At 32.9% G+C, this 24,455-nt stretch overlaps 1 protein-coding gene across 1 annotated transcript in view; it reads right to left on the reverse strand.

The window, feature by feature from the left end:
* Window positions 1-794: 794 nt before the first annotated feature.
* The window catches only part of LOC132747024 (serine/threonine-protein kinase ULK4-like), a 34,691-nt gene continuing 11,030 nt past the window's right edge, over window positions 795-24,455 (reverse strand). The window contains exons 15-31 of the mRNA XM_060736328.1: window positions 22,934-23,095; window positions 19,180-19,362; window positions 18,286-18,413; window positions 17,210-17,349; window positions 16,423-16,544; window positions 14,668-14,776; window positions 13,890-13,901; window positions 11,964-12,110; window positions 10,985-11,120; window positions 10,275-10,416; window positions 9,471-9,576; window positions 8,430-8,602; window positions 6,305-6,412; window positions 4,058-4,165; window positions 2,154-2,228; window positions 1,604-1,692; window positions 795-1,151 (exon numbers count right to left, since the gene is read on the reverse strand). Of these exons, the coding sequence (XP_060592311.1) occupies window positions 1,082-1,151; window positions 1,604-1,692; window positions 2,154-2,228; window positions 4,058-4,165; window positions 6,305-6,412; window positions 8,430-8,602; window positions 9,471-9,576; window positions 10,275-10,416; window positions 10,985-11,120; window positions 11,964-12,110; window positions 13,890-13,901; window positions 14,668-14,776; window positions 16,423-16,544; window positions 17,210-17,349; window positions 18,286-18,413; window positions 19,180-19,362; window positions 22,934-23,095 (2,010 nt within the window). The 3' untranslated portion in view covers window positions 795-1,081. The remainder of the gene's footprint in view (window positions 1,152-1,603; window positions 1,693-2,153; window positions 2,229-4,057; window positions 4,166-6,304; window positions 6,413-8,429; window positions 8,603-9,470; window positions 9,577-10,274; window positions 10,417-10,984; window positions 11,121-11,963; window positions 12,111-13,889; window positions 13,902-14,667; window positions 14,777-16,422; window positions 16,545-17,209; window positions 17,350-18,285; window positions 18,414-19,179; window positions 19,363-22,933; window positions 23,096-24,455) is intronic.

Genomic DNA, 24,455 nt, shown 5'->3' on the forward strand with positions numbered 1-24,455 from the left:
CTGAGATGTGGGGCTAGGAAAGACCTTTGTAACATAAATAGAACTTGCTTTCCTAGGTGCAGCTTCTATCAATAAAATGTGAAAATTGCCTGTATGTTTTGGTTTTGAAATAATCCTTTATTTTTTTTCTCAACTTAATTTATATATCATTGTACATTTGTAAATATTTATACACATTTTGCTTGTTTTTTTAAAGCTTGTTTTTTTAAAGTGGTGACTGTTATAGAAATATAAGAAGGAAATGGTGGGCTTTCGATGACAGTGAGAATCCTTCTTAAAGTCAAACAAACAAACATACCACAAGTCTGTGCTTATACACTATATTCCTCTCTCGATTTGTGTCCCCCCAATAGTATTTTTCTTAAGCTTGCATAAGGGCCAGGGTAACCATACTTGAGTCGGTACCATGTTTCTAAATTATAGTTAGCCTCTAGCTAAAAGGTCCATGGTTCAGTCCAAATTCCTATTTGTACCTATTTGCAAGCTAATGGTAGGTTGAATCTATCCAAGTGCCCAGCTTGTGCCTCAAATAATGCACAAAATGGCATCCGGACGTCTTCCCCAACCAGTAAAAGAAAGACTTGACTTTACAGATGTGAAAAACCAAACAGATTGCAAAGTCACCTCAGAGTAATAAATGAAATAAAGATAGAAATTATGATTTAACAAGGGGAAGATATCATTATCAGAAAGAAGTTTAATCTTTTCTTAATTTTACTTTCATCACAGATACATCATACATATATAAAACAGACATACATAGAATATTGGCATTGAAGCTTATCTGAAAAAGAACTAAGAATACTTTAACTATTTACCAACTATATAGCATACTTTTGACATGAACAGCAGAATATTTTATCAAATACCAAGCCCCTGGCAACAATCGTCCCTATTTCAATTGTCTTTCATTTTGAGGATCTTGATTAACTTTTTGTAATACGCCTTGTCATTGGCTGAATTCGAATTTACATTTTGAAATTGACCAATGATAAGGAAGGACTCAGTCTTTTACACAATGAGATCATTTCCATGCAGTTTACTTCAATGAGATTTTTCCATAGAATTGCTGGCAAGAAGATCATTTAAGATGTCCGGTCATTTTGAGAATTTCTGCTGCGAGCGATGATAATGAAACATCTGCATGGGAACTGAAAACAAAAAATATGTTTACATATTTTCAATGGTAAAACTTTGTATTTAAAAAAAAAAAGAAAAAAAAATATTTTTTTTAGTTTGAAAAGATTAAAATTTATGATTCAATTACCAAATTCTCTTAGCTATTAGTAATGTAGGCCCTGCCTATATTGGTATTGATGTTACTAGCATTTAGAGTTATTTTCAGCGATTTTTCACCTTATAAAACAGAGGCCTATAAAAGGCCTCTTCCCAATCACAATTATCTTCAAAATCATGCAGTTTTCCCAAAAATCGAAACTTAACACCAGCTTTTTTTACTTCCCAAAGTTGCAATAAGAGTGATAATTTTTCCCAAAATCAAATGGCCAAGGCCTCTTTTCAATTTAGTGAGAAAGATTTTACCACAAAATCTTTTGCTTTAGTATCTGTGTTTTTTTAAGGAATTAACACAGAGTAAACTAACCTTGCTGTTTTTACTAGGCTTGTTATTGTGTTGGCGAGACCTTCTCCGTTACTCTTCATCGATTCCCTATGAGACTTGTCCGTACTCACCTGAAAAAGTAATCTTAATTTGAATTTTAATGTATACTAAGTGTGTAAAAAGTGAAATATTGCAAAATAAAAGTTTTAAAGTATCCTTTTGGACTGCACAGATATGATTTCTGCCCAGGCTTCATACTGGTGGCAGAGGTAAATAATTGCTGTAGTTGTACAGAGAGACTATCAGAACAACATAGCAAAACATGCTCACAATTAAACTGTAAAAATCATCTGATTTTCCAGCCGCATTACAGGGGTAAACTTGTGATGAAAAAATACAAGACTAGACAATCTTTATGACAGGGTACAAAATTAGGGTGGTTCTCTTCATAAAAGCAATTAATTTAAACGAAATTGCAGATGGACAAAATGATGCATTGAAGCATTGACAGTCATCTCCATTGCAGTTAATCAGTTAATATAAGTATAAATTACTATGAAGTAAAAACTACAATATAATTAAGAAAACATACAAGTCTTTTAATTATCCTTAACAAAACTTTCTGTTTCTTGGCATCAGCTTTCTTTAGAGCTTTGCTGTAGTAATCCTGTAATTAAACATTGAAAAATAGTAAAGTATAGCAAACATTTTATGTGTACGAAGTCATTTGAGAGTTTGTAACTTTTTCTTTAACCGATCTAAAGTACAATTCCAGTTCACTTGATAATTAATAGGGAGAGCATTGGATTTGTTATTCAGGTATCTCTGGTTCGATTCTCAGGCAAAGCAAAATTTCTTTGTGAAAATTGAACTTGAACATTGTGTCTAATGGTCATTTGTCTCTCACGGCTATTTTTAGAAATCATGCCGAATCTGTTGTCGATCACTTGTTGAGAAATTGCTTTATAAATACTGGTTAGTTATCCAGGAAAGTCAATTTGAAGGACTGACCACTGCAGTATGACCAAAAATGTGTTAAAATTGGCATATAAACCAAGAAATGAAACACTTGACTATAGTTTCAGCATAGATAGTCAAGTCACCTTGCAGTTTTAAATGATTTTATAAGATGACTTATAGAATTAGCCATAGTGCCTGATTTAGAACTAAAATAGTAAGCAAGAGGGCCATGATGGCCCTGAGGTCGCTCACCTGTATAAAGGCCCCTGGAGCAGGGCCAGTTTAAACCCCAGGGCTTTTATTTGAACAAACTTAGAAGACACCCATTAGAAGATGTTTCATGATGTTAAGTTTTTACTACACACATATAATGAAAAACAATGACCTCTGCCCCCCCCATCCCCCCCCCCTGGCAGGGCCAATTTTTACCCAAGGGCTTTTATTTGAACACACTTGGTAGACACCCATAAGAAGATGTTTCGTGCTTAACATCTAAGCTCTAGCTCATTGGGTTTTTTAAAAGACGATTTTTAAAGTTTTTATTATACACATTTAGTTAAAAACAATGACACCCCTGGGGCGGGGCCAGTTTTGACCCAAGGGCTTTTATTTGAACAAATTTTGTAGACACTTACTAGAAGATGTGTCATGCTTAATATCTAAACTCTAGCTATTTGGATTTTTTCAAAGAAGATTTTTAAGTTTTTGCTATACACATATAAAAAAAATAAATGAACCCTGGGGCGGGGCCAATTGTGACCCCAGGGCTTTTATTTGAACAAACTTTGTAGACGCTCACTAGAAGATGTTTCATGCTTAATATCTAAACTCTAGCTATTTGGGTTTTTTCAAAGAAGATTTTTTTAAGTTTTTGCTTTACACATATAAGAAAAATCAATGACCAACGGGGCGGGGCCAATTTTGACCCCAGGGCTTTTATTTGAACAAACTTGGTAGACACTCATTAGAAGATGTTTCATGCTAAATATCTTAGCTCTAGCTCTTTGGGTTCTTTAAAAGAAGATTTTTTAAGGTTTTACTATATGCATATAGGGAAAATCAATGACCCCCTGGGGCGGGGCCAATTTTGACCCCAGGGCTTTTATTTGAACAAACTTGGTAGACACTCACTAGAAGATGTTTCATGCCAAAAATCTAAGCTCTAGCTCTTTGGGTTTTTTAAAAGAAGATATTTAAAGTTTTTTCTTTCGGTTGCCATGGCAACCAGAGTTCTGCATGGAATTGCATTCTTTGAACAATTTTTAAAGGTGACCACCAAAGGAACATTCCTGTAAAGTTTGGATGAAATTGGCTTAGTGGTTTATGAGAAGATGTCATTTAAAGTAAAAGTTTATGGACGGACGCCGGACAAAAGCGATCACAAAAGCTCACCCTGTCACTTTGTGACAGGTGAGCTAAAAACTATAATAATGTTCCTTTTTAACCTTTAGAAACATAAATATATATACAACTTTGACTTGAAAAATATTTTGAACATGATAATTATTAACATGAGCTATGATAAAATCTTCTCACCATATTTTCTGGACTCATAGCCTCCTTGTGTTCCCCACCAAACAACTGTACCAACAATGACAGACATTTACATGCTGGGTCGTGAATGTCCCCATCCTCGTGTGTTAACTGTAAAACATTTCAAATGTTACATAAATTTTAGTTAAAATCATCATACCAATAGTTAGCTAACTTTTACCACACTAAATATCTTAAATGCACTTGTCCATATTTTAATGTGGACAAAACCATTCATCATTTTCGAGGGAAAATTTACTGAAAAGTGAACAGTGTAGACCATGATCTAACTGCACAGATGTGGTGGCTGATCTTTGTCTGCACTGAATGCATAAGTAAACTCAGTTGCAAGGCTAATGCCATCATAAGGGTATGTCAATTTTACAAATTTAGCAGAGTTACTGTCAAGGTTTTTATTATAAACAGATTGGCGATACATATCATCATTCAAAAAGCTGTTAAAATCTGTTGTATTTTTAGCCAGTAGATTAAAATATCACTAGCCAAATTGGTTGTTTAAGTTAGCACATTTGTTGCCTCAGACAATAAGAGGGCCATGATGGCCCTGAGGTCGCTCACCTACCCCGGGCCAATTTTTACCCAAGGGCTTTTATTTGTTTATTTGAACAGACTTGGTAGACACCCATAAGAAGATGTTTCATGCTAAACATCTAAGTTCTAGCTCATTGGCTTTTTTAAAAGAAGATTTTTAAAGTTTTTACTCTACACATATAGTTAAAAACAATGTCACCCCTGGGGCAGGGCCAGTTTTGACCCCCGGGTGTTTATTTGAACAAACTTTGTAGATATTTACTAAAAGATGTTTCATGCTTAATATCTAAACTCTAGCTATTTGGGTTTTTCCAAAGAAGATTTTTAAGTTTTTGCTATACACATATAAGGAAAATCAATGACCCCCCCCCCCCCGGGCGGAGCCAGTTTTGACCCCAGGGCTTTTATTTGAACATACTTGGTAGACACCCATTAGAACATGTTTCATGCTAAATATCTAAGCTCTAGCTCTTTGAGTTCTTTAAAAGAAGATTTTTTAAGTTTTTACTATATGCATACAGGGAAAATCAATGACCCCCTGGGGCGGGGCCAATTTTGACCCCAGAGCTTTTATTTGAACAAACTTGGTAGACACTCATTAGAAGATGTTTCATGCTAAATATCTTAGCTCTAGCTCTTTGGGTTCTTTAAAAGAAGATTTTTTAAGTTTTTACTATATGCATATAGGGAAAATCTATGACCCCCTGGGGCAGGGTCAATTTTGACCCCAGGGCTTTTATTTCAACAAACTTGGTAGACATTCACTAGAAGATGTTTCATGCCAATAATCTAAGCTCTAGCTCTTATGGTTCTTTAAAAGAAAATTTTTTTAATTTTTTTTTCCATATGCATATAGGGAAAATCAATGACCCCCAGGGCGGGGCCAATTTTGACCCCAGGGCTTTAATTTGAACAAAATTGGTAGACCCTCACTAGAAGATGTTTCATGCTTAATATCTTAGCTCTAGCTCTTTGGGTTCTTTAAGAGAAGATTTTTTAAGTTTTTACTATATGCATATTGGGAAAATCAATGACCCCCTGGGTCGGGGCCAATTTTGACCCCAGGGCTTTTATTTGAACAAACTTGGTAGACATTCACTAGAAGATGTTTCATGCCAAATATCTAAGCTCTAGCTCTTACGGTTCTTTAAAAGAAGATTTTTTAAGTTTTAACTATATGCATATAGGGAAAATCAATGACCCCCAGGGGCGGGGTCAATTTTGACCCCAGGGCTTTTATTTGAACAAACTTGGTAGACACTCACTAGAAGATGTTTCATGCCAAATATCTAAGCTCTAGCTCTTATGGTTTTTTAAAAGAAGATATTTAAAGTTTTTTCTTTTGGTTGCCATGGCAACCAGAGTTCTGCATGGAATTAAATTCTTTGAACAATTTTTAAAGGTGACCACCAAAGGAACATTCCTGTGAAGTTTGGATGAAATTGGCTCAGTGGTTTATGAGGAGATGTCATTTAAAACAAAAGTTTACGCACGGATGGACGGAGGGATGACGGACGGACGAAAAGCGATCACAAAAGCTCACCCTGTAACTTTGTGACAGGTGAGCTAAAAATGGAATCCCTGTTAAAGTTACAAAAGCATCATAGACAAATCACAATGACAATAATGACTATTTTAAGGGGAGGAAAAAGTACAAAATAACATGTAAGCAATGGTAAAAAAGATGTTAAAGTATACCAGTTGTGTAAGTAAGCTTGTTAGATCTGTCAGAGCTTTGTTCTGTAACAGTAAATGCTCAGCATCTTCTGTATCCTTGCTGGCAGCCTCTCCACCTGCTTTCTTAGCCTGTAACATATCAATATATACACTTTGTATTAAATATTTGTCAGGATTTAAAGTGTCTGCAGCAAAAATATTGTTTGAGTTCTGAAGAAGAATACATCCAAAATTCCAGTATAAAAGAAATCTGTTTGTTAGTATATTGCCTTAAAACCCAATGGCGTATGAAGGAAACCATTGCTAAACGGTTTAAACATTTCATTAAATAGAAATAAAATGTTCTGTCCTGGGACATTCTTTTTCTCTTTTTCCGTACAATATTCATGTGTATTAAATAACAGAGACATTATATGTTTACAACTCTTTCCAGAATTGACCATAAGATTATTACACCAATACAATTTTACTGTTGATAAATTTCATAAAAATATTTCAATAGATACAGCTTTATACCCTTTAAGTCACATGACTTTGTAAAGGTCAAAGTAGAAGCCAATGCCTATTACTTTACTTTCCTAATCTCTTGTCTTTGAACATTCAATGTAATAACAAGCAAAATGCAAAAAGAGTTCATCATTAAAAATGAGGTAAATTAAAAAATGATGTAATTTTGCTTATTCATTCTGCTCTTTTTCAAAGTCCCAGACAAATAAAATTCTTATTGAGGCAGTACTTTTTGATATTCCACTAGCCAAAACAGTCTAAAGTTTCAACAAATAAGACACACACTGCAAGTACTTTTCTTATTGGCAACATAAAATGAAAATTACAAATCTCATAAAAGTAACAGCAAAATCACATAAAACATGATCTATGACTAGGGGAAGAGGTAAACAAGAGGCCCAAGTGGACTTATGTCACTAATCTAAGAAAATGAAAAAGGATTTAAAAAGTTATATAATAGTGCACTAGAGGCATGATTTAGCCAGATAGACTATATTCAAGTGTATTAAAAGTGTAAAAATTTAAAGGCAGATTGTCTATATTCAAATGTGTTAAAAGTGTAAACATATAAAGTGAAGAAAGGGAAATAATAAAGTACAGATTCAGTATAGTGCAGTCATATAATAGTTGCAATAATCTACTGTTCCTGATATCTTTAACAGAACTAAATCCCATCTCTTCAAAAAACTGCTAACTTCTCCACATCTACAAGTGAATCAGAAGTGCAGGAAAAAGTTGGACTCACCATATTTACTAACAAAATAGTTATCTTTCCTTCAATTTCATAGATTATAGCTTACTCTTTGTCTTATTAATAGGATCATTAAAGTATTTTGAAGAAAACCAAGCTGGTCAAAGCAAAACACTGCTTATTTAAGTGCAAAAATTAGACCTAGCCTTATATGTCACCTGTCTTATGGTTGAGTAAGTGCAGTATTTACTCGCCCATAAGTCAGGTCAAACCCAATCTCTTGATGTTAAACTTCTGCTACTAAGCTATTGTTTTAGGAACAAATTTTATGACATATTATAGAGGAAGAAGCTAAAAATAAAATATGTAAGACAGGTGAAAGGGGCTTATGGTTTAAAGGTTGTTTTAATTTGGGAAAGATGAGGAAAAGATAAAATATGTAAGACAGGTGTAAGGGGCTGGTGGTTTAAAGTTTGTTTTATGTGGGAAAGATTAGGATACTTACACAGATGTTTGATACATGGAAAAGTGCAACATCAATTCAAAATCTATACAATTATAAAGTTGTATGATATCGTATAGAGGAAAAATTATACAGATGTTCTAGCCAATCTATACAGTATAAAACAGCTCCCACTTTTGTGTTAAAATACACATGACTGCACTGACAATTATCTTTTAAAATAAAGACTTCTTAGTTTTCAGACACTTACCGGTATTTTACAAACAAAAAATTATAGAACTGAATTATTTTCTAAGCTTCTTATTATCACGAAATTGTTAAAAATACTATTTTTATCACATGAAGATGAAAAACTTTAAGCAAACATGTTATGATAAAATATTTTACTCAAAAAACCAATCGTTCTATGAAAGCTGCTTTATACAATTCAAAGTTATAAAGTGCAATGGGAGATCACTCCAAACTAGACAAACCTGCTGACCGACCTGTAGAGCCTTACGAACAAAGTCTGACACATATTTTAACAGACCATGAAGAGTTTCGAGTAACGTCTGTAGCATGGACAAAACTACTTTACTTTCAACACCACTGTTGTCTTCTCCTTCGAAACAAGCTGCCGATACCTCGAAAAATATCGTAGTAAAGTAGTCAATTAGACCTGAAAGACAAATTACTTCTTTGTTATTATTGTTTAAAGCCATATCCATACCTAATGGTGTAAATTTAAATTGCAGCAATTGGCACAACTGGTGGAGGAAATCCTTAAGATTTGCTACAAGCATTATTTCAGGCATGAGTGGCTCCTGAATAAAACCACCAACCTTCAATATGCTTATTTATAGCTTTCTCAATTAAAAGGAGCCAAAGTCCAAAGTCCCTGATAAGATTTGAACCCACAAGAATGAGGGGCATGTAGTTCAAATTCAGAAATTCTAACCACTTGGCCACTAAAGCCCTAAATCTTCATAACATGATGGTGTAATGTAAAATATCAATGCTAAAAGAAACCCCTATATTTCTATAGCGCGCCAGTAACAAACTGAATAATAGTGTTACAAATCCTATAGACCTGTAATTATATACCTATTAACTTTAATATTTCATACCTTGTTCATATTCACTTTAATATTTCATACCTTGTTCATATTCACTTTAATATTTTATACCTTGTTCATATTCACTTTAATATTATATACCTTGTTCATATTAACTTTAATATTTTATACCTTGTTCATATTCACTTTAATATTTTATACCTTGTTCATATTCACTTTAATATTTTATACCTTGTTCATATTCACTTTAATATTTTATACCTTGTTCATATTCACTTTAATATTTTATACCTTGTTCATATTCACTTTAATATTTTATACCTTGTTCATATTCACTTTAATATTTCATACCTTGTTCATATTCACTTTAATATTTCATACCTTGTTCATATTCACTTTAATATTTCATACCTTGTTCATATTCACTTTAATATTTCATACCTTGTTCATATTCACTTTAATATTTTATACCTTGTTCATATAACTCCTTCATGTTCGTTTCTTTATGACTGACGAGACAGTTCAATATACCAGCTATACTCTGCATGGCGCTGCTCATTGGATTGTTCTGGTGATCCTATAAAATAGTTCAAGGTCATAAGGTCGAGATTTTTATATAACCTTTTGTCTGCTTGGTTTTATGGTACACCAATGCAATTAAGGTCATTTTATACCCTTTTAATACCCTGCTAGAGCTGAGTGATTAGTCTTTGCTATAAGTATAGAGCCAGGCCAGAGTGCACACCTGTGTAGTGGTACCAGCCCTATACCTGTTGGTTAACTTAAAATAATTTTTCCAAAACTAGGTCAATCCACAAATGTACGATACAATGAAATTTCATTCTGTCTACTGTAAGATTATTTTGCATTGCATTACTTGTTTTTTACTTTTTACAAAAAAATAGACAATCCATGAATTAAAAACACGCAACAATTTCTTTATTACAAAACCACAAATTTTTTGCCCATGAAATTAAGCAAATTCACAGTAACCCCTAACAACACTTCACATGACATTGGGACATAAAGAAAAATGGTGTTGATTTTATGACAGGGTCTAGCTAAGGACACCCGACAATAATATTGTATGCTGTGTTTATGCCATTTAAATACCAAGTTGAACCTATTTCTTTATTTAGAAGGATATTTGTTTTGTCAGAGCTATTTAGATTTACCAAAAGAAATTGACCAATTGTGAAGAATAATTAAATTTTGTTTTGTACTGGACATCAAAAATCTCTTACAACATACATACATTCATATTTCATAACTTACCAGTAAAACTTGAAATATCACAGATACAAGGCCTTGCTGTTGAAATTGTTTTATGAATGCAGAATTAGATTCTAGTAAGGCAAGTAACAACTTGAGACCGTAGTAAGGTAGTGGGTCCTGGTCTAGCAATATCTGTTCATAACTGAAATATAAATGTACATGTAGTTTTATAAATATACAAGAGCTATTGGAGGACAGCGTGCTCAACTATTCTGTGTGCTTGATAGTAAAATAGGAGCCTGAATAATGTAGAATTATTGAGGTATCAACGCAATCCCTTCTGCAGTATTGGAGATACCAAATTGCATGTAAAGACTTGTCAGTCAAGCTTAAAATGACAGTTATTATGTTGGTCATATGGAAATAAAAGTTATTATAACACTGCAAACTTATAACATAAACATTCATAAGAAAATTGTGGCATTTATATAATGTATATGCACAGATCTTAGTGTTCCTCCTATGCAATATTTCCTGCACTAGACGGTATATTAGTAGAACAGCTATTAGCTAACCAAAGGAACAAGGTAAACTTTGCAATACTTCAAAGTCAATGAAATTGTGGCACTTTTGACAAACTAGGTGAATCAATACAGTTAATAATGAAAGCCAATATGGCCAAAAAACTTGGTCATATTTGAAATTTTACTGTGATGTTCCTTTCTCTTTATATTTCATGCATAAACTAGGTAAAATGTAGGAAAACATACTGTGGGAATAACTTCTCTCCTATAATGATATGTAATCTCTTTGTGTCCACCTTGCCATTGGTTGCCACGGCATCCTGTGTCAGGAATACTGTCGCCATCTCAGAGAACAAGCTTAGTGATAGAGCACGGGTGTCACCTGTAATAATAGTTCACAATAGTTTATTAAAACATATCTGCTGCTTTCACCTGTCATAAACATTCACAATACTTTAATCTTAACATATCTATTTACATACATGCCCAATTGTCCGGAATATTTGAAACTGTCCCGGCAATCAGGTGACTGTCCAAGATTTTTATGATGAAGCCTGAAGCTTAATATACATTCTATTTTCTGGAATTAAACCCAAAATGGCAGGTAGGACCTACAAACATATTTTAGGTGGAGTTCAACAGCTAGCAGCCAACAGAACTTTATATTACAAGTAATCCCCGACTTGCAAGAATTATAACATCCAAGCCAACTGGGTACTGTTGTATAACTAGCCAGATAGTTAAATGTTAATATCTGAGGAAAGTATATACACAGGGAATTGCTCATGTTCCTGTATATATCACATGATCATTAAATTTTGCTTATAATACCTGTTTAAGTCACTTGGTAAGTAATCTATTAAAAATATACAACCTCTGCAAAGCAACACCCTTTTAGAGACAAAGCTTTTAGTTGCTGCTAAGAGGTGTTGTTCTAGGACAGTTAAACTTATTGTAAATGTTAACTTTTACAAGAAACAATACTGCTGAGTTATTGTTAAAGAGGTACTATAATTGCTAACAGAGGGTTGCTCCTGTTGTGAAGAGGTAACTTCTCTGCAGAGGGTCACTCTGCAAAGATTATAATGTACCGCTCAATCTGAAATTCTCTTAAAGTTTATCATGGGTATATTCTATACAGAATTGTCCTTACCATTTTTACTGACAACCAATGAAATTCATTGCAAGTTTATTAATCGTATACTTTATACAAAATTATCCTTACCATTCTGACTAACAACCAACTCCGCCATTATTGGAAGGATTGTCTCCATGACAACCACACCATGGTCCATGAGCAGTGTGGGATGCTGGGTAATACCTTCTAGAACTGACATCACTGTGTTTACAAACTCTGACACTGTTATTACACCTTTGAAAAAATCAAAACCAAGCAAGGGTTAAATACAAAACATTAAACTATATAAAGCAACATTACTTCTTTTTTAATGAAAATTAAGAAAATGTTCTTAAATGCTAACAAAAATACTGTCAAGGAAAAAATAAGACTGCTTTAAGCTAGTAATCAATAAAAAATCTTATGAGATAAGGAAAAAATAGCCGTTAAAAGGTAGACTGATAAAAATAGTTAATTCTGACATGTTTTCAAATATCATGAATTTCATCAAATTCCTCTTAAAACCTAGTCTCCTTCAATATCCAAATTTTGCAAAATAGCAAGAGTTTCTAGAGACATTTTTATTAAAATGTCAATTGCATGAAAGTTAATTGTTTAAAAAATCAAATTACTGAGTCACAGATCATTAATGAAAATTGAAAAGAAAAGCGAACAAAAATCTGGCTCTATTTAAATCTATAATCTAAAAAGCTCTCTAAAAGCTTGCTGACAATAGTACATAATTGAGCCGTGTCACGACAAAACCAACATAATGGTTTTGCGACCAGCATGGATCCAGACCAGCCTGCGCATCCGCGCAGTCTGATCAGGATCCATGCTGTTCACTTACAGACCCTATAACAAGTAAAGAAACTGATAGCAAACAGCATGGATCCTGATCAGACTGCGCGGATGCGCAGGCTGGTCTGGATCCATGCTGGTCGCAAAACCATTATGTTGGTTTTGTTGTGACGCGGCTCAATTATCATTGTGAAAGTAAAGTCTAGAATACAGAAATTTATCCTTTCAACTTTTAATATAAGACAAAAAGAAAAAGAGTTGTATTTATAAGTAACTGAGCTTAATGAAAGATTGAATGTATGAAATGACAGCTGTATGAAAAGTAAAATGTTTGAATTCATTAGAAACATATACAAGTAAACAACTGTTTTAAAATTGAAAAAAGCATAATAGTAATTTGATAAAATAAGGAATAGATGAACCTGGATGGATGGATGGTTGGATGGATGGATGGATAGATGGATGGATGATTTACAATAAGCACTGTTACATCTTGTATAAACTGTTGAAATGACTATGACAAAATAATGGCAAAATATATTCACAAATGATCAATACATAGTATATTAAGCTCTTGATAGAATAACAAATTCAGACAAGCTAAAAATTATAAATCTAGCTCTAAAATGAGATATAGAACTTCTTAGGGGGAAAATAAAGATATATACAGTATACATGTATATGATTAAAAAGTATTCAGCTGATGATATGCCCAATCATTGAAATGGCTAACAAGACGAGAGCTGTCCAGATCATAGTGTTCTCGACTATTCTCAGTGCTTGACAGTAAGAGAAGTGGCATAACTCTGTAAAACAAGGTAGCTCAGAGTTATATGGCCTGTATCCATCATGTAAGATAATCACAGTGAAGAAATATGTAAAGATTCAAGCCATTCATTTCAGTAGTTTTGGAAATATTTACTTGCATGCAAAACTCAAACCAAAGTGTGATGGCAACACCAGGGTGAGTAAAATAGCTTTCCCTATATTCTTTGAAAAGTTGAGACAAAATTGGACTTTGCTATAACTTCTTAAATACGTTTTTTTCTCTTTCTTTCATCACTGCACAAGGAACATTTATCAAGGTTGAATACATACAGTATACAAATATATACAAGTATAATGAGACGAAGTCAATCTATGCATAATAATAAGAAAAAACAAGCTCTGATTCACACAAACTATAAGTACTATATTTAAAACTTCTAAACAAAAAGCTCCATGATTTTTTACCTTTACCCTTCTCTGAAGAATACAGGAGTATCTTGTTAGTTAAAATATCTGAATGAAAATCTACTCATATCCCAAGTAATAAAATAACGAAAAAAAAATAAGATCTTTTATAACAAAAACAAAATTTATAAAAAATTGGTATTAGTTTATAATGTTACCTAGAACATAATTAAACATATTTAAGTATTTTTTCATTAACAAAAGCAGGCTAAACTTCATTTTAAAAACCATTCAAATTTAGCTTTAGATAATGCTTCAACTCATATGTATGTTAATACTAAAGTTATAAAAGGGATAAAATTGTCTTGTAACCTAAAATGCATTTAGGGTAATACAATAGTTAATTAAATCTATCTGCAACTACTAATTCTTTACACTAATGCATTCAATAGTATATTTTACATTTGTATTTGATTATTTGATTTTTCACTGCAGGTGTAATTGTAAACAAATAATCATATAAATTATGGCCAAGTGGTAAACACGTCAGACTAGTAATCTAAGGATTGCTGCCTGGCTTGATTCAAAACCTGTCAGGGGTAAACCGTTGTTTCCCATGAGCCAGAAACTTTACACTCACTTCTGCTGGCTGCGTGGGTTCAAACCCCATCACGGGCAAACCGTTGTTTCTGTAGGCAAGAATCTTTACACTCATTGCTTAGTACTGGTTGGTCCAGTAAACAGATTCACAAGTATCTCAAAAAGCTTATAGCTTCCAACACAACCTAACTGAAAATAAATTAATATAAACTAAACTAATCAAATAGTTCACACATACCATTAGATGCTTCAATATTTGTTTCACCATTCTCAATACGTTTAACGTGCCCTAGCAGTGAACCGAGACTTCGTACAAATTCCTCAGTGACTATCTTTGGACGGAATACCTGAAAACATGTAAAACCACATTAACTAACTTCACGTTTTTTGAAGACTTGCAGTCTCATCAAAACTGTTGTCATACATTCAATCTTCATTTTTTGTGGATCTTAATTAAGTCAAGCTGACACAGTATAGGTCACCTGGCTACTCTCTAGCTTTCCTGGTGAGGAATGACTTCTGGGGCTTAATTTTGTATTATTTTTAGGTACAACCACTGTCCTTCAGTAACCTTTGAGAATATCTTACATAAAAAGAATCAGAATTCTTTGGCAAGATTCAAACCAACAAGAGGGCCATGATGGCCCTGAGGGCGCTCACCTGTATATAGGCCCCCGGAGCGGGGCCAGTTTAAACCCCAGGGCTTTTATTTGAACAAACTTGGAAGACACCCATTTGAAGATGTTTCATGCTACAAATCTAACCTCTAGCTCATTGGGTTTTTTAAAAGAAGATTTTTTAAGTTTTTACTATACACATATAGTTAAAAACAATGACACCTCTGAGGCGGGGCCAGTTTTGACCCCAGGGCTATTATTGGAACAAACTTTGTAGACACTTACTAGAAGATGTTTCATGCTTAATATCTAAACTCTAGCTATTTGGGTTTTTTCAAAGAAGATTTTTAAGTTTTTGCCATGCACATATTTAGGAAAACCAATGACCCCCTGGGGCGGGGCCAATTTTGACCCCAGGGCTTTTATTTGAACAAACTTGGTAGACACCCATTACAACATGTTTCATGCTAAATATCTTAGCTCTAGCTCTTTGGGTTCTTTAAAAAAAGATTTTTTAAGTTTTTACTATATGCATATAGGGAAAATCAATGACCCCCTGGGGCTGGGCCAATTTTGACCCCAGGGCTTTTATTTAAACAATCTTGGTAGACACTCACCAGAAGATGTTTCATGCCAAATATCTAAGCTCTAGCTCTTTGGGTTTTTTCGAAGAAGATGTTTAAAGTTTTTTCTTTTGGTTGCCATGGCAACAAGAGTTCTGCATGGTATGGAATTCTTTGAACAACTTTGTTAAGGCTTCACACAAGGAACATCCCTGTGAAGTTTCATTATGATATGCCTTATGGTTTCAGAAGAGATGTCGTTTGAAAAGTGTGAACGGACAACGGAAAACGTACGACGGACGACAGACGACGGACGAAGAGTGATCCTAATAGCTCACCCTGAGCATATGCTCAGGTGAGCTAAAAAGCATAAAGGACAAGAATTCAAAACAAGCAACCTTACCTGCTCAGCTTCAATGCCTCATTTCAAGTTTCTATTGTCGTGAGAAAACCTCTTTGTGCATTAAAAAGGTCAGAGGCTGTATTCATAAAGCTTGTAACGGAAAAATTTTCGTCAGATTCTAAGATTTCAATTAAAATATGTAAGATTTCCCTTAGTTTTAAAGAATTTCCTTAGTTGCTTTACATAAAACTCCTTAACTTTAGCTGATTTTCCCTTAAATACAAAGGTATCCCATATGCTCCCTTAACTTTTATGGGAAAAAGTTAAGGGATAAAAATGAGAAAAAAATGGCTGACTAGCAGACGTACATTGTATGTAGAAAAATGGCCATTCCATAAGAATAAGCATGCTTGAATATTAAGCATATGCATGTAGTATAAAAACGAAAAGAGATACATGATCAAACATACCTGACTGGTTACAAGATGAAGGAAAATATGTACTAAAGGGAGGGAACTCTTGAGTTGTTTTGCCTGAACAGTGTTTGGATGTTTACGTCCGGCCACAGAATCTAATGCAGTCAGAACGTCACCTAATGAAAACAATAAAAAGTAGCAATATTTCCACATGATGAAATTAGTCTTTTTCACTATTTTGAAAATGTTGATTTAAAAACTGAATTTTACATGTAGAATAAATTCTTGTTCAATTGAACATTTTTGAATATTATGAATTACCGGTAAAGAAACTATGCTTGAAAGCCATCTAAATCTATAGTAGGTAAACATCCAATCAGTAAAAAAATATTAAAAGGTTTCACTGAGAATTTGAGTGATGTATCACTTGAACTTCTTTTTAAAAACTTTAAACTAAATATTGCTTGATGCTATAAATAACTTCTTTTTTTCTTTTTCTTTTTTTTAAATATTCTCACTAAGTTTCAAATTGCTTGGTTTTTATTACCCATTAAAGTGATCCAAGGCTATATTAAAATTATTTTAGTACACAATTATACAAAATAATCAACCCATAAAATAGAGAAAATAAGTATCCCTAAAGAAAGTCCAAAATGGCAAAATTGAAAATGATGCAGGCTTGGTTTGATTGAGCCTGTTCATGGACAGTACTATAACACAATGTGGCTGAAAATTAAGACTGAATCATTTTACAGGAGTCATTAAACAGAAACTGTACAAAATGGTATAGAATAATAAAAAAAAACAGTTTTTCTTTTTTTTTCAGAAAACAGTAAATTACCTATAATATTAGGGACTGAATCAGAGATGTAGTTGATAAGCAGATCAAGACATCTGTTCAAATATTCCATTTCTGCCGGGTCAACTTTCGTATCTCTCGGTGTTTGACGTCTGCTATCTCTCTCCAGATACATTACCAGTCTGTGTTACATGAAAAATCCATGCAGATAAAGAAAATATAAATTTGCATAATTTGTCACCTTAGGGGCCAGTTACCTTCTTATATAATTTGAGGTAACCCATGACTGTACTAAAGTGACAATTTGATTGTCACGGTTCTAATAGCTCAGTCGGTAGAGCTGCGGAACGGTATTCCGGGGAACCCGTGTTCTAGGCCTGGTCAGACTGCAGATTTTTCTCACTCTATGACATGATAATAATGTTAAACATAAATGATGTAGATTCTTGCAAGGTATCCCCCGACATAAAACAAATGTTCATTTCTGGAAACAATGTGTTATCTTATATCTATTGATCTCTTGATGTAACAAATATCTATTTCAATGTGCAACCAAGGTGTATAATTAATCAAGTAGTAAAAATCTTCACACATGTTTTTGTTTAATTGTCAATATTCAACATAGCTCTACTACCCTAAATATCAAGAGTAACTTTAAACTGAAAGCCTTTATTTTACATGATATTAAGCTGTAAATGAGTAAATTTCCTTGACAACTTTGAAAAACTGTACCATCACATTGTTTTAATATAAATTTCATAGTTTTAGTTCTTTTTTTGTTGTTTTTTTAAGTTTCAGCAAATGTTTGGTTTTAAGGTGCACCAACACAGTTTATGTCATATGGCGCTGAAACTGGAAAGATGATTTTTAAGCAACACCAGTGGTAAAACCACCTCACCTGCTTGAGTTAAGAGGTGCGTAGACTCCAGTAATTCGGACCCATTTAGTCTTCTCTTACGATCATGCAGGGATAAACAGTGGTTGCAATTCTGATGCCACAATCCTTAAAGGCAACCCCTCAGCCGCAAGGGGGATTCAACAAATGGAAACATATACTAACTTACTGGAGCATATAATGTTATGCAATTTAACAAATATGTACAAGCAATAAACATTACCTATACTGGCAACATGACAACAAGATATCATGGTTATTTTTAGTAAGTTCGTGTATCACAACAAAAGCTTTGCCTCGTATCACTGTAGATGGACTTTCTAACAATCGCAGTATCTTCTGCAGGAAATCCTGAAATGTATAAAAGTCTCCCATACAATATACAATTAAACAAATAATGTCAAAGGAAGGGATATGCTCAATCAAGAGAGTGGTTTATGTTTTTGTTTGTACGGTTATTTTCACGCTAATTTCAACACGTTTGTTCATCAGTGGTCTGTCCATCTAACTGGCTTTCCTGGATAACTTTAACAGTAATTTACAATTTCCCCACAAGCAACAGACAACTTATCTCACTGGATTTATGAATGTTAAAAATGTTACATTAATCAATGGTCAGGCATCTAATTCATTAGCCCAATATGAACTAGAAACAAGCAACAGACAACTTATCTCACTGGATTTATGAATCATCGTTAAAAGACAAATGATCATTAGATTAAATGTCTGAGATCAGATGTCACAGAGAATTTCTTCTTGCCCAATAATGAACCAGTGACCCTTGGATTACAAAATCTGATGCTCTCTCTATTAAGCTTTATTTACATAAAATGATATTTTTCTAGAAACAAGTTTTCACATTACATTAAGCATTTTAGAATTGTGTTGTTCCCTATTTCTTTTTTTTTTTTTTGTTGTTGTTTTAAAACTCACAAATACTGTGGAGGTCATATGGTAAGTCTAAGAAAAAGATCGCCAATGCCAATTTTGCATTTTTGATCATTTCAGGCAATGAATGGGCACCTGAATAGAACCAAAATATTGCCAATGTCTTACGGTGAGTAGAACAGCTTTCCGTATTATATAAATATCACCAAGGTTACAAAACCACACTAACCTTATCTTGTGTAAGTCTATTCAGGGAAGCTCCTGACACAATCAAAGCTCCGAACATGGTGACAATAGATTGTTGAATCTTTGTTATACCAAATGACAGTGCTGACAACAATGTTGATAAACCTACAGTGTCAATAACTGACTGGAAGACTTGTGGGTTATGTCTTGTGATTCTATGTAATGCCTGAAATAAAAACAAACATTTTTCTATTTGTATGAGCTACATAAATTATAACTTTAACCCTTACTTCACTAAATTTGTGTAATGAACTTAACTTGCTTTGAATTTGGCATGTCCATTGTAAAAATTAGGTAATTTCAATATCTAAATGTTTTGATAATGCATCCAATGGTATAAAATCTGGTCAGATTTCATGCAGACTGGTGGCATTTACACTGAAAGCAGCATGCCTCCAGATCCAAGCTAACTGTCATGAAAAAAATTTAAAACATATTAAAAAGTAAAACATTGTGAAGTGAACAAATATATCAATTTACCCATTGCAACCGTCACTTACAAAACATTTAAATGACCAAAAAATGGCTAAAATATGCAAAAATAGCCATTACTGCATTAGTAGCACAGTAGAGAATGGTGATCAATACTACAAAATTAGTCATTAATTTATTAGTGAAATGGTAAAAATGAGTAGGTGGACATCATGACAATTACCCTGGCCAAGTTTCAATATAATTGGTTAAGCAGGAAAAGAGAAGAAACACACACAGATGGACATGCCACCGACTTTGGATAAAGGGCCATTTCTTTTTGTTATTTTCTTTAGTTTAATACAGGGCCGTATGGTCCTTTCCTCTTCCCTATTTGGAAGTGCGGATAGACAACCAGACAGACAGACAGATGATGGAGAAGTCTTGAAGACGACACAAAAAAATAACAGAAAGAATAAAGTAAATTCCTTCATCTGCAAATAAGATGTTATGTATTTCTAGAATCAATGAAACCTTTAAAGTAATGAGTAATTTTATTAAGTTATTTGTGGAATATAAGTTATCTATCTTTCTTCCCTCAATGTCAAACCCCTCGCTGGGACACAGACATGACACTAGATTGCAGAGACAGCTTTAAGATAATTATAAGGGAGTCTGGGAACCAGTCTCTAGCTCTTATTGAATAGGCCCCTTAGTTCTTTTACATGCCCAGTGTAAAGCACTGATACATGCTAGGATTACCTGGATTTCTTACCAGTCCACCTTTAGGTAGGTGGGAAACACTGAAAGTGTCTCTGAAAAATCCCAAAGGTGTAATCCTGAATTGAACCCGGAACCTCAGGAGTGACAGTCAGTGGTCTAACCTTATTTGATTACTTTCTGTAAAAATAAGTAATTTAATTGTTAATTAAGTAATGTTAATAGAAATTTAATTACAATGTTATTACTTTATCTAGTAATTGGAACCATCCCTGGTAAAAATTTTAATATCAAACATCTAAAACATTTTTTTGGCAAATTTGATTTTCAGAAAATGTGATGAGAAAAATGCTATCTATAAAATGTGTTCTCCATCTATGTTATCTTTTTTCGCATTTTTCAATTGTTATCTACGCAGATAAACCTGATGTATTATCTGCTATTTTTATATGACCTGGGACATTCTAATTTAATATTGACAGTTTTTTTAGGGGTGAATTATGACTGTAAACAACTTTAGGTATAACTGTCAAATAATAACACAGATTTCTATACTTGTTTAATGAAATTAAGAAAATCTAAACTTTAATTACTCTAGTATATATGCTACAAGTTTATTTTATCATTTATTTTTCTTTTAACAAAAGTTTTACAAATCTCACCCTTTTCAAATTGGTATGCCTTCATTGTCGTCAGCATAAAAATTAGAATGCATGATAAATTTTGTTATCAACTCTAACCTCATTCACTTCAACAAATTGTGAAATAAACAGTGTCTGACATAAATTCTAAAAAAAAATAAAAAAAATAGGATAAATTCTGATGAAAATATTGTAGGTTTTTTTTAATATTGATAAAAATTGGACATACATTTTCATATTTAAATCTTCAGTTGATTCTCATTGAAAAAAAGACTGAAAAACATTAACAATGGGAAAAACATATAAAGGAAAAGGCAAGCAAAAGGCAGAAATTTTATCGAATACATTGTCATTAAAGAAGAAAAAGAAGCAGAAGAAAAATGAAATGAGAATAGTTCAATTAGAAATGGAAGGAAATCCTGAAAAAAATGCAGAAAAAAATGAAATGAACAGGATAATACGTGGCTCTGGAATGGAAGCAAAACCTGAAAAAAATTTAGACATTGTAAGAAGCGCTGAGGTGGCTCCACGGCCTAGAATTCAACGCCCAGCAGGGCCAGCACCACCCCCTCCTGATGCTCTTGATAACTAAGTTCATAACTAAGTTCATAACTATGATGATAACCAAGTTCATAACTTAGTTCATAACTACGGTGATAACCAAGTTCATAACTACGATGATAGCCAAGTTCATAACTAAGTTCATACCTATGATGATAACCAAGTTCATAACTAAGTTCATAACTACGATGATAACCTAGTTCATAACTACGATGACAACTAAGTTCATGACTACGATCATAACTATGATGATAATTAACTAAGTAAAAAAATCTTGACAACTGTAACTGGTGTGACATAGAATGACGTAATAAACATTTGATTCAAGGATACAACATATTAATTCTAATGGAGTGGATTGACATAATAATGAACATTAATTCCTAAGGATTACAGAAGCCAACAACTAGAATATACTTTTCAATGTATTTTTGCATTAATGATTATCATATATATGGTAATATATTAATCTTGTTTCATAGTTAAACAATACAAAAAAATTGTTACTTTTCAATGCAAATAAAAATGTTTTTCTAATTTTCTAATTTGACTGTTAATTGTCAAAACTTTTAAAAAAAAAATTTTTAAAAATGCTAGTGCTGACTTACATCATATACCGTAAATGTTGTTGCATGTGAACAAGAAATATCTTTATAAAAGATAATCAGCTTATATTCAGTACATGTTAAATGCCTTTTACATTCAGAATATTGTCAAAGCCAGAAAGAAATGAATAATTTATTTATACTAATTACTAATGATCTCAATGTTTAGGTGAAGTATAATTATAAAGTTACTAAAATACATGTATATAATTACATTTTTTGTAATCAATTATTTTTACCCTAACTGACCACCAAATGAGAAAACAAGAGGGCAGTGAAAGGCCTTAATCGCCCATCTGAGGATATGGTCTACATGAAAAAGATTTACTTTAATTACTGGGACATTCCTATAACATACTTTGTCCGGGATTGTCCCGGAAATCAGGTCACAGTCACTAAATATTGTAGAGGTGATTTATGCCCAGATAAAACCAGAAATCTGAAATACTCTCTTTTGCAGCAAGAACTATTACAATTTATGCCACCTTCATTTCAAGTTAATTTTGATCGTTCTATAACATTAATATCAGAACAGTTGTCTCAAGACAGTATAGCAATACAAAGGAAACGGTGACACTAAGCCTTTGATTGGTATAACTATGTGGCCTCTTCAAATTAACAATTTTTGGCACTTATTTAGATCAATTAAAAGCTTAATTGCTTCGGCAAGTCCCCAGATTCAAACAGTGACTTATTAGTCCTAACACTTAATATCCAAATATAAGAATAAAAAAAGTTCAGTTTATCAACAATAAAAAGAAAAATATCCAAAAAAAAAACAAAAAACGTAAAAACTTACAGAAAGAGCTGTTATCCTGAGAGCATCAAGCGTGGAATGTTTGAAGATATACCATAATGACTGGGCCATTTCTGTTGTCACCATTTTCTGTGCTATCTGTCCTTTGGTTGTAGCTACGTTCTCAACTATTTTGGCTGCTATATGATTAATTAAACTGTCTTCCTGCAAATAGAAGTTTGTAAGTTTTAAGAAATTGAAAATTTTACAATGTCTAAAGCTAAAACCTGGGAAATAACATAGAGCGACAAGCAATAACCTAGTAGATAGGACAACTTCTTATGTTGGCATCCAATTAACAGCCGATCAAGTAATAAGCAAGTGTTGTGTTTAAGTCTTATATTTATGTTTTTATTGTCAAAACATGCATTAATAATTTTTCATAAAATCATAAAATATCATTTAAATAGTAAAGGACTGTTAATATCTTATGACAGCTGGCTTACACATTTTGTATATCTCTTCCTTACACTGATTAGTAAGGACAAAAATATACCATTTTACAACCATCAATTAGACAAAAATGGGGCGTGTGAAAATGGTTGGATGAAAAGATAATGCTGCATCAACACTCCAGTTGCTTGTCCAATTATATTATGTCCCAGCTAAAATTTAGAATTTTTTAATATTTTTCTATTTCCGAAAATGAACTATCATATCTAACATATAGCGTTTTGGTTATATACAGTCGAGACTGTCATATGTGACTTTCCAAGGGATCTTGAGAAAAAGGTCACATATGACAGGGAGTCTCTTAATACAGTCTCATAGAAAATTAAAATTTAAATACCATCTATCTGTCTATAAATCATTGTGACTTAACATATATACTGTATAACTGTGTGAAGGAATAATATCTAACCAATTGCAAATACACATAGGTACTTTAAACATTTGATATAAATAAAATAAGAATCCCTGTAAAGCAAATATAATAGTATGTATATCATATAAAATTTAATTTTATTTTTTGTATTAGTTTAATATTGAATCATTATGGTACAAAATAAACTTGAATTTGATGCATTCAAATCCTTAAAATAAATATCATACTTTTAAAAACATATCCATATTAGTCTGGTATCAACATTTTTCCGTATTATCCATGCAGCCATAGAAAGGTAAAATAAAAAAAAATTCTGCCTAAAAAAATCTTCCGTTGGCACTCCATAATTTTTTTAAACACAAGTCTTAATCCAGTTTACTCAGTTCATTATGTTCATTTCACCTGTGACCTCAATTTGTTAACACACATCGATTGCATCAGACGCTACGGACACTCCAGACGCTACGTCACTTGACACCTGCATATATACATGTAATCAGAGGTGTGTAGAGTTTGTTTTAAGAGTACTGACTACTGGATTATAATTGGACTTAATTATTTTGTCTCTCTGGGTGTTAAAACAGGTATTATTTATCTGATTAACCGACAATTAAAAGGTGTGAAAGTCGTTTAAATCAGACAAAGCAATGCATAGGGACCAGATAATTAGGGTCGCTTGTCACATATGACAGGGAGTCG

This window comes from Ruditapes philippinarum, unplaced genomic scaffold (assembly GCF_026571515.1).
Source record: "Ruditapes philippinarum isolate M1 unplaced genomic scaffold, ASM2657151v2 ctg914_1_1_1_1, whole genome shotgun sequence".
Classification (NCBI taxonomy): domain Eukaryota; kingdom Metazoa; phylum Mollusca; class Bivalvia; order Venerida; family Veneridae; genus Ruditapes; species Ruditapes philippinarum.